The following is a 17,376-nucleotide window of genomic DNA, read 5'->3' on the forward strand; positions in this document are numbered from 1 at the left end:
AACATGCACACACACACGAACACGCGCCCACACACACACACACACCTTTCCTGAGTTGCTGTTAATGAAGCAGACCCAGACTTCCAATCCCACTGTACACAGTAATCAGCATCAAGGTCATCAGTAACGGCCCTTTATTTTCCACCCTGCTCTCCTTGACTATAGAAAGGCGTTTTCCTTCTGTTTCTGGAAGGAGGCCTAATATGCGTGAAATGATGTCTGTGTAAAGAAACTTCTCGTGTCATGCTCTCCTCAAAATAATGAGCTTTGGATGTTTTGAAAGCAAACGGTAGAGAGATCAGTTTGATATACATCCGTTCAACTAAATGGCGCAGAACTGGTTGGGCTCACTGCTCCTCATCACATCTTTATTGCAATTTATTGCTGTGGACCATGAAAGATTCAAAAAGCTATGTATTATTATCATCCACTCTCCGACAACAAGGAGACGGCAAGAAGAGAAGACAGATAGGGTTGAGTAGGAATGATTTCAGAGGAAAGGAAGAACACATTGTTAGGATGTCACTAACACAATTCCCACCGTGGAAGAGCCTGAATCCTGATATCCACTGGTGACCTGGCAGGAGAAACTGCAGACCACGCAATTCAAATGTTCAGCGAACTATAACTCAAAGTACCATGATGTACTTTTTTTTATAGTGTCTATATGCCTAAAAACAATCTCCAATCAGGGTCAATTACTGGACAGTAATGAATAATACACCACTCTGTGTTTTGATCATCACTGTGGTTACTAGTCTGCCTTCTGTAAATGTATACAATGTTGCTGCTTCCAACATAAAGCCTATTTATTTTGTATCATTAGTGAAAAGGAATCCCTGTTTGAGTAGCACATCTCTATGCTACCTGCAAAATGTTCTACCTCGTTCGAGGAACGATTCGATTCCCATGGACAGCCTCCTGTGTCAAGCTACCTTTGTCACATTATGACACTATTGTGTCCTCTCCTGGTGCTGCTAGTGGAACCCCTCCAGGGCTGTATCCTCTCCTGGTGCTGCTAGTGGAACCCCTCCAGGGCTGTATCCTCTCCTGGTGCTGCTAGTGGAACCCCTCCAGGGCTGTATCCTCTCCTGATGCTGCTAGTGGAACCCCTCCAGGGCTGTATCCTCTCCTGATGCTGCTAGTGGAACCCCTCCAGGGCTGTATCCTCTCCTGATGCTGCTAGTGGGACCCCTCCAGGGCTGTATCCTCTCCTGATGCTGCTAGTGGAACCCCTCAAGGGCTGTATCCTCTCCTGATGCTGCTAGTGTAACCCCTCCAGGGCTGTATCCTCTCCTGGTGCTGCTAGTGGAACCCCTCCAGGGCTGTATCCTCTCCTGGTGCTGCTAGTGGAACCCCTCCAGGGCTGTATCCTCTCCTGATGCTGCTAGTGGAACCCCTCCAGGGCTGGATCCTCTCCAGATGCTGCAAGTGGGACCCCTCCAGGGCTGTATCCTCTCCTGGTGCTGCTAGTGGAACCCCTCCAGGGCTGTATCCTCTCCTGATGCTGCTAGTGGAACCCCTCCAGGGCTGTATCCTCTCCTGATGCTGCTAGTGGAACCCCTCCAGGGCTGTATCCTCTCCTGGTGCTGCTAGTGGAACCCCTCCAGGGCTGTATCCTCTCCTGGTGCTGCTAGTGGAACCCCTCCAGGGCTGTATCCTCTCCTGATGCTGCTAGTGGAACCCCTCCAGGGCTGTATCCTCTCCTGGTGCTGCTAGTGGAACCCCTCCAGGGCTGTATCCTCTCCTGGTGCTGCTAGTGGAACCCCTCCAGGGCTGTATCCTCTCCTGGTGCTGCTAGTGGAACCCCTCCAGGGCTGTATCCTCTCCTGGTGCTGCTAGTGGAACCCCTCCAGGGCTGTATCCTCTCCTGATGCTGCTAGTGGAACCCCTCCAGGGCTGTATCCTCTCCTGGTGCTGCTAGTGGAACCCCTCCAGGGTTCCTTCCTTTTATCACAGCATCACTCTAATATTAGAACAAAGAAGAATTAATATATATGTTTATGTAACCTTTATTTAACCAGGCAAGTCAGCTAAGAACAAATTCTTATTTACAATGACGGCCAACCGGGGAACAGTGGGTTAACTGCCTTGTTCAGGGGCAGAATGACAGATTTTTAACTTGTCAGCTCAGTGATTTAATTCAGCAACCTTTTGCTTACTGGCCCAATACTCTAACCACGAGGGAAAAGCCTGATCAAAATCCTTATATGCCTTTTGTTGTCACACCCTGATCTGTTTCACCTGTTCCTGTGATTGTCTCCACCCCCTCCAGGTGTTGCTTATTTTCCCCAGTGTATTTATCTCTGTGTTTTCTGTCTCTCTGTGCCAGTTTGTCTTGTATGTTTAGTCAAGTCAACAAGTGTGTTTTTCTGGTACTCCTTTTCGATTCTCTTTTTATAGTCCTCCCGGTTTTGAGCCTTGCCTTTTTCTGGACTTTGTACCTGCCTGCCTTGACCACGAGCCTTTCTGCCACTCTGTAGCTTCTGGACTCTGATCTGGTTTTGACCTTTTTGCATGTCACTGACTATTCTCTTGCCTACCCCTTTGTATTATTAAACATTGTAAGACTCCAACCATCTGCCTCCTGTGTCTGCATCTGGGTCTGGCTTTGTGCCTTGATATTTGTGTGTATTTAAAGTTTTGACTGTACTATGTGGCAAAACACAGTTCGCCTACAGTGTTTGTACAGTAGTAAATTCCACCATTTACACCTCGTTGTACTGGTTAGCAGTGAATTGGAAAACAATGCGTAGGTTAATACTTCTCCCTGACTTCCTTCTCGCTCTCTCTGTCCCACACTGTTCTGTCTCAGTAAGGAGCTCATTGTCTCTCTGGGTTCTCAGAGTACAGGGTATCAGGTGGAGTTGGTAAACATGCTGAAAGTGATTCCCTTCCAAGTCCATATGGACACTATCTGTGACCTTCACTTGTCTTAGTCAACATATAAAAAAATGGCACTGGAGCAGTTTCCGCAGGTTTCAGGCATGGTCATGGCTTTCAAGAGGGGACAAAAGTGCTGCATTTTATGAAGGGAAATAGATGATGTCAGGGTTATTGAAATGCAGGTCTTAAGGTCTGCAGAGCTGCTGGTTTTCAGTTCTACCTGATAGACATACTGTAGAGTATCATCCAATGGTAAGATATATTCTATTTAGCAGACACTTTTATCCAAGGGACTTACAGTCATGCGTGTATTCATTTTACGTACGGGTGGCCCCAGGAATCGTACCCACAACCCTGGCGGTGCAAGCACCATGCTATACCAACTGAGCCATGCAGGACCGCTGTATCTGTCCCTTAAGAACCTAGCAGGACAGGAGGAAAACCAGCATAGCTGCAGAACTTCAAGGCCCGTATCGTATGCTTTTAATAGTCTTGCCTCTGCAATATGAAAGAAAAACGAAATGTGTACTGTACCATTGTGAATCCATCTCATCAACTCTAGCTGATTGTGTTGCATTCTTTAATCTAAACATAGACGGACGGACAACATCATTCCGAGAGCTATGGAATTAGGCAGAGGGAACAGCTGCTTTGAAATGTATTACAAATTGATTTTACTCAAACAACCATCTTCAAACTGGATCGCAGTGGGACCAATGCCTTGGGGAGCCGTGCATTACTAATGATACCATACCTTGTGGCATATTCACAGTCTTCTTCCCCTTACTCCCTATTCTATTCACTCAGGATGATTGTATCACACAAGACAACCTTCCAGTCTGTCACAGGTATTGCTTTGCTTTGCTGGAATGAAGCCTGTTCTCATACAAATTACCATGAATTTCATCTTCGTAGTGAAAAGGCCCTTGGTAAGAGCTGTGTGTAGAACAGATGTAGTGTACTTGGCGAGGGAAGGCTGCGGTATGCTGTGGAGGAGTCTTGGGAAGACGTATGGCTGAAGGCAGGCAGGCTGGGTGTGAATGAGGTTGGGAGGCATTAATGAGATGCCAAAGAGGAGGACAGAGATCCTGGAGAGTTACACACACACACACACATGCACACACTAGCACCTGGTTTGGCTGCATACCTCCTGGGTCTCCTTATTCGTTTAATGAATCCAAGAACATGCTAATGTCCCTCACAGTGTCTCTCTTTACACCATGATTAAAATTAGAATGTTAATTAAAGTTGAGTCCCTCGTATACAGATGTAGAATCTTAATTTGATCACTCTTCTGTTGCTGAGAATTTTCCTGCAAAACAGGAAATGCAAACTAGTAGTGTATTCAAAGTTTAAAAAGGCTTCTAAAGTTAGTCATTTCCACTTCAAAATGTCAGACTTGATTTGCCCTAACAAAAATTGTATCAATTATAACCCACATAATAGTTCACATTGCCTGTTACTGCAAGATTATTTTCCTGCTGTAAAAAACTGGCTCAAATTAAGATCCTACATTGGTGTGATCATGTCCCTACAAAGGAATACCAAATGTATACTACTACACTTCAGAATGTAGGCTATTACATCCTCAAAGGTTGGCTGATATAGAATATTTGGAGGAAAAAGGAATAACTAAACATTTTGATTATTCTCAGTGAGACACGTTTGTCTGATTTCTAATGGATTAATGATTAAACTATGATACCCATGTAACTCCACTTCCTCGACAGCAGCCACAGTGTCCTCTCAGTGTAGTGACACAATGGTAGTAAGTGATAGGGGGGGGGGGCGATGCGGTGTAGTTCAGGCATCCAGAGAGCCAGTAGAGACTAGTGACAGCCAGCCAGCATTAACCCGGGCGAGACAAATCTCATTTGCAGCATTACCAGGTTCTTTGGTGTGTGAGAGGGCTGAAGAAAAGGCTTACTTGTGAATGTGACAGCGTGGCTTCCCTCCTTTACCACACTCAGGCTGTAGAGATGTAAAGAGAACTGTTATGGGGTGGATTAGTGGGGGAGATTTGTTCGACTGGTTATGTCATTATCAGAGTTGTCAAAGACGTGAAACTGCTTCATCTGAAATAGAAAAAAGAAGACAAAATATAAATAAAATAATTATCCTTCAAATTGTATTGTTTGCTCGGCAAAGAGTTGATACAGAATTACCAAGATGTGATCTATAGGTTTAGAGGTTTAAACTAGAATCTAGATTTCAAACTGCGCCATGTGAAACAAATTAACTACAAGTAGTGCAGAATTTATTTTGCAAGTGATTCATATCCAAGAAATAAGAAAAATATGTTTTTATACGCTTAATAATTACACAATTATACGTCTCATTGGGTGTGGTGTGTGTTAATATTGTTGTCTACTACATTCCATTTGTGTTGTAGTGTGAGCTGAATGATCCAAGAGGGTAGGACATTATTCATCAAGGCTATGGCCTAAGGTAGCATATTACTACAGACATGTTTAGGTAGCGGTAGGAATTCTCTAAGGAACCTATTAAAATGGATCATTTCAAGGAATTAATTTATCATGCCAGTGAACCTCCGGTGACATTTTCATGCAATTTGAAACTGCATCCAGCTGTTTCAGTATTGAGTGCATTAGGACTGGGAAAAGACCCTACAGTAGATAGACGCAGTAGGTCCCAATGATCTACAGCATGCCTAGTGTCAGCTCCCAGTCAAATCTATACAAAATGGATGAAACATTCCCAAGTGTTCTGAGTAAATCAACAGAGTATTGATTTTGCTATCAATCATAAAAAATATGAATAGCATAACTGAATGAACTTTCTCTTTCAGGTTCAGCATGAGGCCTTGTGAAGAACTGAACAGGCAAAGGTAGCTACTCGACAAAAAAACACTATTGTTCCAATACAGGTACTGCTAAAAAGAGTAGTTGAACAACAACCTCCTCAGAACAGGAACAAGAAACAGCTGCAGCATAGCACCTGGAATACAAGAACACACACGGAACAAAGCACCGGAACAAGGTGCCCAGGAGTATGTCAGTCTAGTCCAGAATCATCTGAAGGATTTCACTGCAACAGTGCTGACTTGGCTGTAGCGTCTCAGCGGCATCATGGCTGACCCTTACCAGAACAACGTGTACAACCAAGAAGGAGGTGACCCCTACGGCACCTACGGAGAGGGAGGAGGCCAGGGGGGCTACGGTTACCAGGGCGAGTCCTACCCTCAGGAGGAGGACGCAGCCAGCGATGCCACGGAGGGCCATGATGACGAGGACCAGATGTACGAGGGGGAGTACCAGGGGATCCCCCACCCTGACGAGGTGAAGGCGGCCCAGAGGGCAGCGAGGGCCAAGGCCAGGCAGGCTCAGGCAGGGGCCACGGAGCTGGAGGAGCTGGCTGAGCAGTATGAGGACATCATGGAGGACTGTGGGCATGGACGGTTCCAGTGGACCCTGTTTATAGTGCTGGGCCTGGCCCTCATGGCTGACGGGGTGGAGTGTTTTGTGGTGGGGTTCGTGCTGCCCAGTGCGGAGAAGGACATGTGCTTATCCAACGGAGAGAAAGGCATGCTAGGTGAGTCATGGCTAAATGCCATTACTTGTTAGAAGACATACAGCCCATACTAACACGTTTACAATGTCTGGGTCAACTGATTCCAGCCAATAGCAGCCTGGCAATCAATGCAAGCCAGCAGGTACTTAAGTACTCCGTAAATTAGAAATGCTCTCAAATTAGCTAATGGCACAGTCGATTTCAAGATTAATCTGTTTGCTTGTCATGCTGACTAAAAATGACTAAAAAAATGCTCTACTGGACGTCAATATATTCCTGCTTAGTGAAGCAGGTGGGAAATTTATGATCCGTATCCCCACAGCAAACAGCACATTATTTTTGGCAACCGGAACGGGTCTGCGGCACGCCACCAATCACACTGATTGAGACCATGCAGCATTTTGCAGGTCCATGTCTGAGGGAAATGGGGTCCTCTTTCCATTCCACCTTAACAACAGCAGCTAGCTAAATAAGCACGTCAGACGAGTTCACAACATTTCTGAACGGATCTTCTCAGAGACTGACTCAGAGAATAATAGAACACATAAAAGGGCATTCAAATGTTCAAGGTTTTCTACTCAAAGGCTTGATAAATGTCCGCCTATCTAAAAGAACCGGCCTATCTAAAGTAACTGACGGAGATAAATCAAACTAGACATGGGAAAATTAGGTTGAGAATAGGACGTCTTTGAAGAGTGGGACACATTGTTCTAGTGCAGTGGTGAATTAGTAATTCAGAGTTAACAACGCGAGACAAGTCCTTCACTTTGAAGCCTGTGGGTGGAAGCTGTCCAAGGAGACAAATATCTGGGATGAGAGGGCAGTTTTTTTTCTCCCTCTCTCCAGCCAGCAGCCTCCTCCCAGCGGCCACAAGCAGGCTGTACTGACAGTACTGAGTCAGCAGGTAGCTGAGGAGAGGAGATCGATAACTACTCTACTGACCTTGCGTCTAGGATACGCACTGTTCGCCTGCTGCTTCACTTTCCTTCGGCTAACTTATGCTGCAGCAATCACAATCAACTTTTATTCACTGCACTGTACATTCTGCAGCCCTCACATCTCAGACTGACTGACATGCCCAAAGTAATGGCACTTCGGGTATAAATAATGTTTTGAATTTAATTCAATTAAATTGAATAGGTATGGTGGTGTCAGGGTACTTTTAGGTACTCGGAGGAAACAGGATATGCTTGATCACAGTGGAACATCTCATGTAGCATCTCCTTTTAAAAGGAGTAAGTTAGCAGATGTTCTGTTTAGGTGTGGCATGAATGCTGCTCTTTACAGTAATTTTATCTACATATTTTAGTCCAAATTTACAGAATACACTCTGGTTTCTCTTCAAGGGTTGATATGTTCACTCCTTAACTATAAGCAATCAGCTTCAATGGGACTGAAATATGAGCTGCCTCTAATTCACACTTTCACTGTGATCACCACAGCATACATTCTGACTTAATGGGGGTAAGCTGTCCAATCAGAAGGCAGAGTGGCAGCAGTGTCACTATCCTTCGGGGAGAGGAGGGTGGGGGATTGGTCGTATTCTCCTTATCCGGTGATGGGCGGGCCTTCGCTCTCACACCAGTCATCGCCCACACCCCCCATGGCAGTGCCATCTGCAGTGACATCGTGGCCCAGAGCGTGATACCAGGCTTTGGCGCTAGGCACATTGATACATTTAGTTATTTTGGGAAGATTCTTCCCCGGTGATAGATGGGTATGGTTGATAGGCTACATGTAAGCTGAGGGAAGCTTTAGGCGTACATATACAGTACAGTGCATAGAAAAGTGTCACAGAAAAGTACTGGAAGGGTCACATAAGTTATAGGTACTTATTTGGGGCTTAAATAGTCTTTATCTGAAAATACTGTACTTGCTTGCTGAGGCACAAACACAGCCAACTACAGGATTCTATCAAATGTCAGCATTTACTTGAACTAAAATAAAATTATACTTGACACAGGCTTTCATCATATGCTAAAAATACTTGTTCCAGCTGAGCTTTGCAAGATGGACAAAGGTACACAATAAACAGTATGTTCTAAAAAGAGACACCCCACTGAGAAGTAAAAACACAATAAATCATTATGACATCTAAATAGCATACCTGTTACCATTGTTAAGGCTTAAGGCTTTACAAAAGACCACTCAAGGCTATTAAATTTGACCAAAAACACTTAGTCTGTTGTTACCTTAGAAACACGATTTTACCTCTCTGACCTAGCCCTTGAGAGAGTAAGAATGCAGAGTACAAAAAATGGGTATAAACATGTACAATTATTCCAATAAATGTTTGTGTTTGTCTTTGAGTGTGTCCAATTAAACATATTTTTTATTACACTAATTATTTCACTAATGAGAGATTTCTCAATACTTTTCCATAGGACACTGTCCTGCATTTTGGACGGGGTAGGCCATCATCTCTCAGGAGAGATGGACAAGCCTGCCCCATGGTGGACAACATCAAAGTGTCACCAATGCCCAGCTATCACAATGTGCTGGGGCTACTGTGGCTCTTTCAGTAGTTGAGCAATTCAAGAACAACTCTGTATATTGTATGTTCCCTAAAATACAATGCTGGGATCCATAAAAACACAACCAGAATGTATGGTCACAACCAGAATGTATGGTCACAACCAGAATGCATGGTCACAACCAGAATGTATCAAATCAAATCAAATAAAATGTATTTATATAGCCCTTCTTACATCAGCTGATATCTCAAAGTGCTGTACAGAAACCCAGCCTAAAACCCCAAACAGCAAGTAATGCAGGTGTAGAAGCATGGTGGCTAGGAAAAACTCCCTAGAAAGGCCAAAACCTAGGAAGAAACCTAGAGAGGAACCAGGCTATGAGGGGTGGCCAGTCCTCTTCTGGCTGTGCCGGGTGGAGAATATAACAGAACATGGTCAAGATGTTCAAATGTTCATAAATGACCAGCATGGTCAAATAATAATAATCACAGTAGTTGTCGAGGGTGCAAGTCAGCACCTCAAGAGTAAATGTCAGTTGGCTTTTCATAGCCGATCATTGAGAGTATCTCTACCGCTCCTGCTGTCTCTAGAGAGTTGAAAACAGCAGGTCTGGGACAGGTAGCACGTCCGGTGAACAGGTCAGGGTCAGGGTTCCATATGGTCACAACCAGAACGTATGGTCACAACCAGAATGTATGGTCACAACCAGAACATATGGTCACAACCAGAATGTATGGTCACAACCAGAATGTATGGTCACAACCAGAACATATGGTCACAACCAGAACATATGGTCACAACCAGAATGTATGGTCACAACCAGAATGTATGGTCATCTCAACAGTGTGTTGAGTGGAATCTGCCTTCCACTTTATTCACAGAGTTAAAATCACTAGATACATGTCTGCTAGTGAACTGTAGCTTGGCTGGCCTCTGACTGTGTCTTGCCTCTCTCTCTCTCTCTTCTGCAGGTTTGATAGTGTTCCTGGGCATGATGGTTGGGGCGTTCATCTGGGGTGGAATGGCAGACAAACTGGGCCGCCGGAAGTGTCTGATCTGGGCCCTCACCGTCAATTGTGTCTTTGCCTTCCTCTCCTCCTTCGCCCAGGGATACGGCTTCTTCCTCTTCTTTAGGCTCTTCTCTGGCATCGGGTAAGAAAGACCCCCCGTCTATAGAGAAAGTGGAAACAAGGGATGAATTGCTCCTCGAAGGAATTTGGGTTATAACTGGGATTGGGGCTTAACCTGAACATGATCCTCTCCACCTGATAAAATGTGTGCTGTACAATGTTACGTATGTGTCGCACGACGTGATGCTTACAGAGCTTCTAAAGATCTACAACAAAGAAGAAATAGTTACTGCAGGACAACACATTCAGAGCCTTCCTCCTCCTACAACAATGCAGCACTGTGCTGTATCAGAATAGTGTTGCTCCACAGGGATGTAAGCCTATGCAGACTCCAGAATCAGGTCAAAGCTACAGTACGCAAAAACATTGTGTTGTGTAGAAAGAAAAGCTCAGCTGCAAGAGCATGGTGTATTAGGTCCGTGTGTATCCATGTATGTTTGGATATTTGTGGACGCTCAAACTACTGACAAAAATCTACCAAAAAAATACTATTCTCCTTTATGTCTCCTGCTCCAAAAATATATTTCAGTACCAGTAATTTCCACACTATGAGGTTGGAATAATACTGTGTAATTGTGAAAATGATCATGCCCTTTTAGTGTAAGAGCTGTTTGAAAAGACTGCTTGAAATTTCAGCCTGTTTTGGTGGGATAGAGTTCTGGCCTGTCTTGTGACAGGCAGTAAATTACTTAATAGACCAATAAGAAAGAGAGTTCCAAACCTCTCTGCCAATAAAAGCTTTTTCCCACTCAGAACATTCCCAGTCAGTCCTAGCAAAATTCTTGCTCGAGAAATTGCTCTTTGCTAAGAAGCTGTTTTTCTTTCTTTTTGACCATTTTAATTGAAAACAATCACAGTAAAGTAATTCATTGTTACCCAAAAAACGGCTGCATTGGACCTTTAAATAAAGATAATACTTGCAAGATTACACATCTGTTGTGTAGTCTACAATCTCGGTGAGTTCCTTCCTGTGTTTCTCCCTTCAGCATCGGAGGCTCTGTCCCCATAGTCTACTCCTACTTCTCAGAGTTCCTGCAGATGGATAAGAGAGGGGAGCACCTGAGCTGGCTGTGTATGTTCTGGATGGTGGGGGGCATCTACGCCTCCTTCACTGCCTGGGGCATCATCCCTCGCTACGGTATAGTACACACTAAGCTCTCAACAGGAAACTCTTACTATGACCTGGGATCAATATTATCTTGCTGACATAAGCAAGTTTAGCCACAGTGGTCCATGTATTGGATGTTGTGTAAATGTAACCAAATTATAGCATATGTATTGAGTTCATTAACTGGCTGATTGATTTTTTAAGATATTAGTCTGTAAACGCACAGTGAAATATATTTCAGTACCAGTAATTTACTCTCTAGGTTTGCATTGAAATACATCTCAGTGCAGTCCAAAATGTGATTTTCCTGTGTTTTACATATATTTCTATGAGGTTGGAATAATACTGTGAAATTGTGAAAATGGTCATGCCCTTTTAGTATATCTTAGTGTGATGGTTTTCTTGACACATTGAGAGATTTTGGTTGTGTTATGTTCCAGGCTCTTGAGTCTAGACGTAAAGAATGAATAAGGATTGTGTTGTGGCTGTGTTGTGTTCCAGGCTGGGGCTTCAGCATGGGGACGGAGTTCCAGTTCCACAGCTGGAGGGTGTTTGTGCTGGTCTGTGCCCTGCCTGCCATCACCTCCCTTGTGGGACTCATGTTCATGCCTGAGAGCCCCAGGTTCCTCCTGGAAGTAAGATCTGTTTTCTCCAATTAAAGATTGTTCACAGATGAACAGTTCAGGAATGTTATACTCTGGGTTTAACATATTGTGTCGATCATTTTTTTCCGTTCATAAATCAACACCGATTTTCTTAAATAAAACTGATCGATAAAAAGTGTGTGGACTACTATCCTGAGGTTTCACTCAGAGCGTGTGGTTGTCTTTGTCAGAATGCCAAACATGACGAGGCCTGGATGATCTTGAAGAATGTCCATGACACCAACTGGAGGGCTAAGGGCCAGCCTGAGAAGGTCTTCCAGGTGAGTGGAGACACGACAACAGTTTGACAATAAATAACACGCTCTTGAAGGGCTGCTTTGCCGTTTCTCAGCATCACAGAATATAATGAAACCTAACTAGAGGAGTGACCATCATTTCATTCCCGTCAGGTGACCCACATCAAGGCTCCTAAGACCAATGAGGATGAGTTCATTGAGATCCAGAGTGCCACAGGGACGGCTATACAGCGATGGGCCGTTCGAACCCTCACTCTGTGCAAACTGGTAGGCCCCAAAATGTCCTGAAAACAAACGTGTTACCTAATGAGACCAACAGTAACAGGCTATTAGTAGGTGACGTGTCACTATGCCATGTTTTCATTGCAGATGCTGAAGAACGTTGCTTCTCTCTTGGGACCTGAGCTGAGACTGAGTACGCTGTTCATGGCCATCATCTGGTTCACCATGGCCTTCAGGTAAATATATGCACAATATATGTGATTCCAAAGAGATAAGAGTGTATATATAGTGTGTGCAGCTGATTGTAAATATATCAAGACTGTGTCACAAATGGCACCCATTCCGGATGCAAAAATACTGTATGTGTATTCTAACGTTGGTTGTCAATGTTCCTTTTTACATTGGTCCAATAACTCTTGTTACCATTGTGTTTCAGTTACTATGGACTGGGTGTGTGGTTCCCTGACATGATCAAATACCTGCAGCAAGAGGAGTATGAGTCCAAAGTCAAGGTGTTCCACAGAGAGAGAGTTGAGCGCTTCCACTTCAACTTCTCCCTGGAGAATCAGATCCACAGAGAGGGAGAATACATCAATGACAAGTATGGCATCTCTATCGCCCCCTTCTGGCCCTTCTCACTACTACACCACAGTACCACGTGTAGTAATATTACAACAGTCATTTCATTATCATGTCTCTTTAATATGACAATGTAACATATCATTCTATGTAAGTATGGCGCCCAGGGGAGCAACTTTGGTTTTAGAAGTGGGGAGGACATAATTATAATATATATTTTTTATCCAGTCAGATAAACACTCCAAACAGCCTACCCGACCGCTCGGAGACGTCCGCATGGTCCTAAAGCACACCGTTACCTCGATTTGTATCACATTCCAATGATAAAACAGGGGGGGGGACAAAAAAGCTATTTCAGAATGTGGGGCCCCGTCCCCAGTGAAAGTTGCGCCCCTGATGGAACGTATAATTTCTTTCAAAATTCTACAGACAATTTTGAAGAGGGATAGTGCTGTCTGTCACGCTAGCATGTAACCATTAGTTAGCTGTGTGCCACTTGGTCAAAAAGTCAGGAATCATGCTTTTGTGTTTCATCCCTTTAGGTTCATCAACATAGAGATGAAGTCTGTAAAGTTTGAGGATTCACTGTTTGAAGATTGTTATTTTGAGGACATCAAGTCCACTGAAACAATGTTTGAGAACTGCACCATCAGATCCACCGTCTTCTATAACACAGGTGGGAGCTGCTGGAGGTGTTACAGTAGGCCAACCAATGCATCACATAGTTAACAAGTTTAACCCTTTGGAAAGTTTCCAAAATGAAAAAAAGGTTAAACGGAGATTGAACTTTTGCAATAATCAAGTCCTGCTCAATATGAATGAAACATTGTGACCATACAGTATCTAATGCATGCCAACATCATCAATTACTATTGCTATGTTTCACTGTAAAAAGACAGTACATATTGACCAATGGACTAAGAATTGCAAAGCCATGCATGTTGCTCCATGTATACTATTTATGTATTATCAATGCCATTGTCACGTTTCCTCCAGACCTGTACGAGGAGAAGTTCATAGACTGTAAGCTGGAGAACACCACGTTCCTCCACAACAAGAGGGGCTGTCACCTGGACATCGGCGAGGAGAACGACGTGCTTATCTACCTGGTCAGCTTCCTGGGGTCCCTGGCTGTTCTGCCCGGCAACATCATATCAGCTCTGTTCATGGAGAAGATAGGCAGGGTCAAAATCATAGGTGAGTAGGTCTGTATTGGACAAAGTACAATGGTAAAAGCTTCCTTTCATTTTAGCTGTATTAGCTCTTACAATGGACAGGTAGGACAGATAATGTGTAGAGCAGCAGCTCAGCTATTGCTCCCCTGGGATTCTGCTCTGCAATTGTCAGATGACAAAGGTGTTATGGAGTTATATCTATGGGTGTGAGCCTTGAAATATGATCAAGGAACACTGAAGTGTGAATTAATCGTACCGCACACCTCACGGCTACATCCCCCTCTGCATACGACGTGCCACTGAGCTAAGCGACATTCTACCGTGAGCCCGCTCTGCTTCTCTCTTTGCAGGCCTCTCCATGCTAATCTCAGCTGGGTGCACCTTCTTCCTGTTCCTAAGCTTCAGTCAGGCAGCCATCATAGCCTGGCAGTGTCTGTTCTGTGGGGTCAGCGTGGCAGCATGGAACGGCATCGAGGTCATCACAGTGGAACTCTACCCAGCCTCCAAAAGGTACAGTACAGCAATTTCTTAAATTGGCCTATTGGAAATAGCTAGATCATACTATATCGTATGATTGATTTTTATACTCTTAGAACTATGTCAACCCATTGTTATAAAGTTATAAAGTTAGTTTCCTGTGGTTACTTAACCTGTGTCCCTAACCTCCTCCCACAGAGCCACAGCGTTTGGGGTGTTGAATGCCCTGTGTAAACTGGCTGCTATCCTGGGTAGCTCCATCTTTGCCTCCTTTGTGGGGGTCACCAAAGTTGTCCCCATTCTCCTCTCCTGCGCTGCTCTGGTGTGCGGAGGCCTGGTGGCCCTCAAGCTACCCGAGACCCGGGAGAAGATCCTCCAGTGAGGTGGTCATACTTGCCAAAAGGTCAAAGGTGCCAGGAGCAACCTTTACAGGCGGAGTTACTCTGAGAGACACACAGGCATTAAGCCAGATTGGCTGTAACCAACAGGAATTGACGAGAGTTTGTTCCAGCAACATATTGAGAACCTTTAATAACATGCTAACTAACAGTGTGCTTCATTGTCTGTTCTGTCTCACCAGTCATGACGTGTTTGGAGTGAAATGCTTTAAAATCTACTCCATATATAAATTATTCTTGGGACCAAATGGACATTTTCTCTAATTCAATCGCTTATTTATCAGTCTATGAATCCTAATTTGCCCTACTAATGTATGATACTGTACATCTGAGTCAAGATGAAAAATCTGAAAATCTATAAACCTCGACGGAGACTTTGGTAACCAGAAACAGATTTCTGGTCATGGAAATCTTTCCCCAGTGCCATTTTGAATTCACATACTGTTGTTTTGTTCTGCCAGAATTATGTTTTTTTTTTATCTTGGCCCTGCCTCGATGAATAGCTCTCAACTCACACCCTCTTTTACTTTCTCGCCAAAATGTAAACTCTCTGTAGACTGTCCCTCCCTGTTCTTGTCTTGTGTTACAATCAACCTACAGTATGGAGTGGGAGAACAGCAAATATCCTTCACCACATCTGTACTGTATTTTTGAATTTCTAACTTTAGTTGAGTGTTAAGAAGTTATAGTCCCTCAGTAGGTCGCCACAAGGGAAACATCACAGAACTGAAATTTACTGCAGTATTTGCCCGTTCCACTCTAATATTATTTTCCTGATGAATATGCCCTCGGAAACCACAATAAATCGATTTCTTTGTCGATTTTTGTGTTCCAACTTCACAATTGAATCAAACAAGCAACTTCATTTAGCAAACTGGTTGGTCCTAGAGTGTGTTTGTGTGCTTGCTTATAAATGTTCTCAGTTTCAGCCTCCATGTTACTGCACATGATGCTCTTGGCTGTGCTTTAGTTGTGTTGTCTATGCGACGGCATCTTTAGTTTTTCTGTTTAAGTGGTACCACATAGAAATATGAAGGAAAATGTGTTTTACAATATGTGGGGGAAATGCTCTTATTGTATTGGGGATGGGGGATTCACTGAAGCACACAGTGCTGTTACTGATAACTGTCGACTGAGTTGCATGTGTGTGTGTGTGTGTGTGTGTGTGTTATCTACCTACCAGGTAATGTTTCTGTGTCTTTTTCATGTGTTGTTCAAAAAGCAAGTAGCCTGAATGATGTTTGCTGTCAATGTAAATAACTGACTGGATTGTAGCCTGTACCGGCTCGAATTAACATTCATTTTAGTTAGTTTAAGCATTCATAAGCTGTTTCTTGTCAAGTATTGAGGAGCCAATTGCATTTCTTTTCCAATACAAAACAAGACTTTTGCCAATTATTTCTGTCATACTAACAATCAAACAGTTACACGCTTTGCTGTTGAAACACTATTTTACATTTGACTATCGTTATTGTATCTACACTATATTCACACAATAACGTAAGGCATTTTTAAATAGAGAACGTTAAAAACCAAGAATGAAGGTGATATTGAATTATTCTTCTTCAAAGTGTAGCTTTGGTTTCCTTTAGCTAGTCTATCGAGCACCTGTACCATCCTCCGGAGGTAGACACAATCACATTATTGCCGATACATTATGTAGTAATACCTGTTATACCTCTCTTGAAAACATACACTGATCTGTTATCAACTGAGCTGCAGGAAGTTATCAGCCTTACCTGAATGCAACGGTTCTGTCGAGCCGTAAGGCACACAGTGTTTCCAATAAAACCTTGTTTCTTTCTCAAGCATACGTTTGAACTGCATCACCACCGTTATCAAGGGATCGGCTTATGAATACAGTTCTTAGGCGGTTTGTTTTTCTGAGTTAGTTTGTGTGTCCGTCATTGTAAAACAGAAAAAGCCATGCTTTGTTCTTTGATTTTTCTATTTTGATCTCAAAATATTGTCTGTCGCGGTAAAAGACATTAATTTCACATACATGTTTCGTTTTGTGACTGTGAAAAAAAATAAAATCAATCTATCAGTGTACTGTGAGCGATGTCTGGTTTCTACTTGGCATTAGGGCTGTAATACGCCACTCGGTGGTAGACAGACCTGGTTCAGGTTTCTCCAGTGATATGAAAGGAGTAAAACACGAGCATGAGGAACTACACAACTCTCATAATGCATTCATTCTGAGTTGGAAACACGCTCTCTTTACGCTTGGTTGAGATGTTTTGAGTCAGACATAGAACCCATTCAGGGCTTCCCGTCATTTCACCTGTTTTGAGTGGGGGGACATTGGAGGCGTGGGGGATGGTCCTCAACAGAGAGCATTGAAGGGGGGGGGTAGATTTGTGGGTGGTGATGTTTACTCTACCAGAGGTGTGAAACAACTCACTTCCCCAGGGACAACATCAGGACACCAGGTCCAATACAAGAGTAAAAATGGGAGCTGTGGATATTTATAGGTAGGGCAGGACAGAATACTA

At 43.7% G+C, this 17,376-nt stretch overlaps 1 protein-coding gene across 2 annotated transcripts in view; it reads left to right on the forward strand.

Annotated features, from left to right (window-relative positions):
* The window catches only part of sv2bb (synaptic vesicle glycoprotein 2Bb), a 41,334-nt gene extending 24,401 nt beyond the window's left edge, over window positions 1-16,933 (forward strand). For both annotated transcript variants that reach the window (XM_029757979.1, XM_029757978.1), the window contains exons 2-13: window positions 5,696-6,438; window positions 9,863-10,043; window positions 11,008-11,159; window positions 11,631-11,764; window positions 11,965-12,054; window positions 12,184-12,297; window positions 12,400-12,488; window positions 12,689-12,853; window positions 13,374-13,507; window positions 13,828-14,028; window positions 14,357-14,516; window positions 14,682-16,933. In XM_029757979.1, coding sequence (XP_029613839.1) covers window positions 5,976-6,438; window positions 9,863-10,043; window positions 11,008-11,159; window positions 11,631-11,764; window positions 11,965-12,054; window positions 12,184-12,297; window positions 12,400-12,488; window positions 12,689-12,853; window positions 13,374-13,507; window positions 13,828-14,028; window positions 14,357-14,516; window positions 14,682-14,865 — 2,067 coding nt within the window. In that variant the 5' untranslated portion in view covers window positions 5,696-5,975 and the 3' untranslated portion in view covers window positions 14,866-16,933. The remainder of the gene's footprint in view (window positions 1-5,695; window positions 6,439-9,862; window positions 10,044-11,007; window positions 11,160-11,630; window positions 11,765-11,964; window positions 12,055-12,183; window positions 12,298-12,399; window positions 12,489-12,688; window positions 12,854-13,373; window positions 13,508-13,827; window positions 14,029-14,356; window positions 14,517-14,681) is intronic.
* The last annotated feature ends 443 nt before the right edge of the window (window positions 16,934-17,376 follow it).

The sequence above is a fragment of the Salmo trutta genome, chromosome 7, assembly GCF_901001165.1.
Source record: "Salmo trutta chromosome 7, fSalTru1.1, whole genome shotgun sequence".
NCBI classification, from domain to species: domain Eukaryota; kingdom Metazoa; phylum Chordata; class Actinopteri; order Salmoniformes; family Salmonidae; genus Salmo; species Salmo trutta.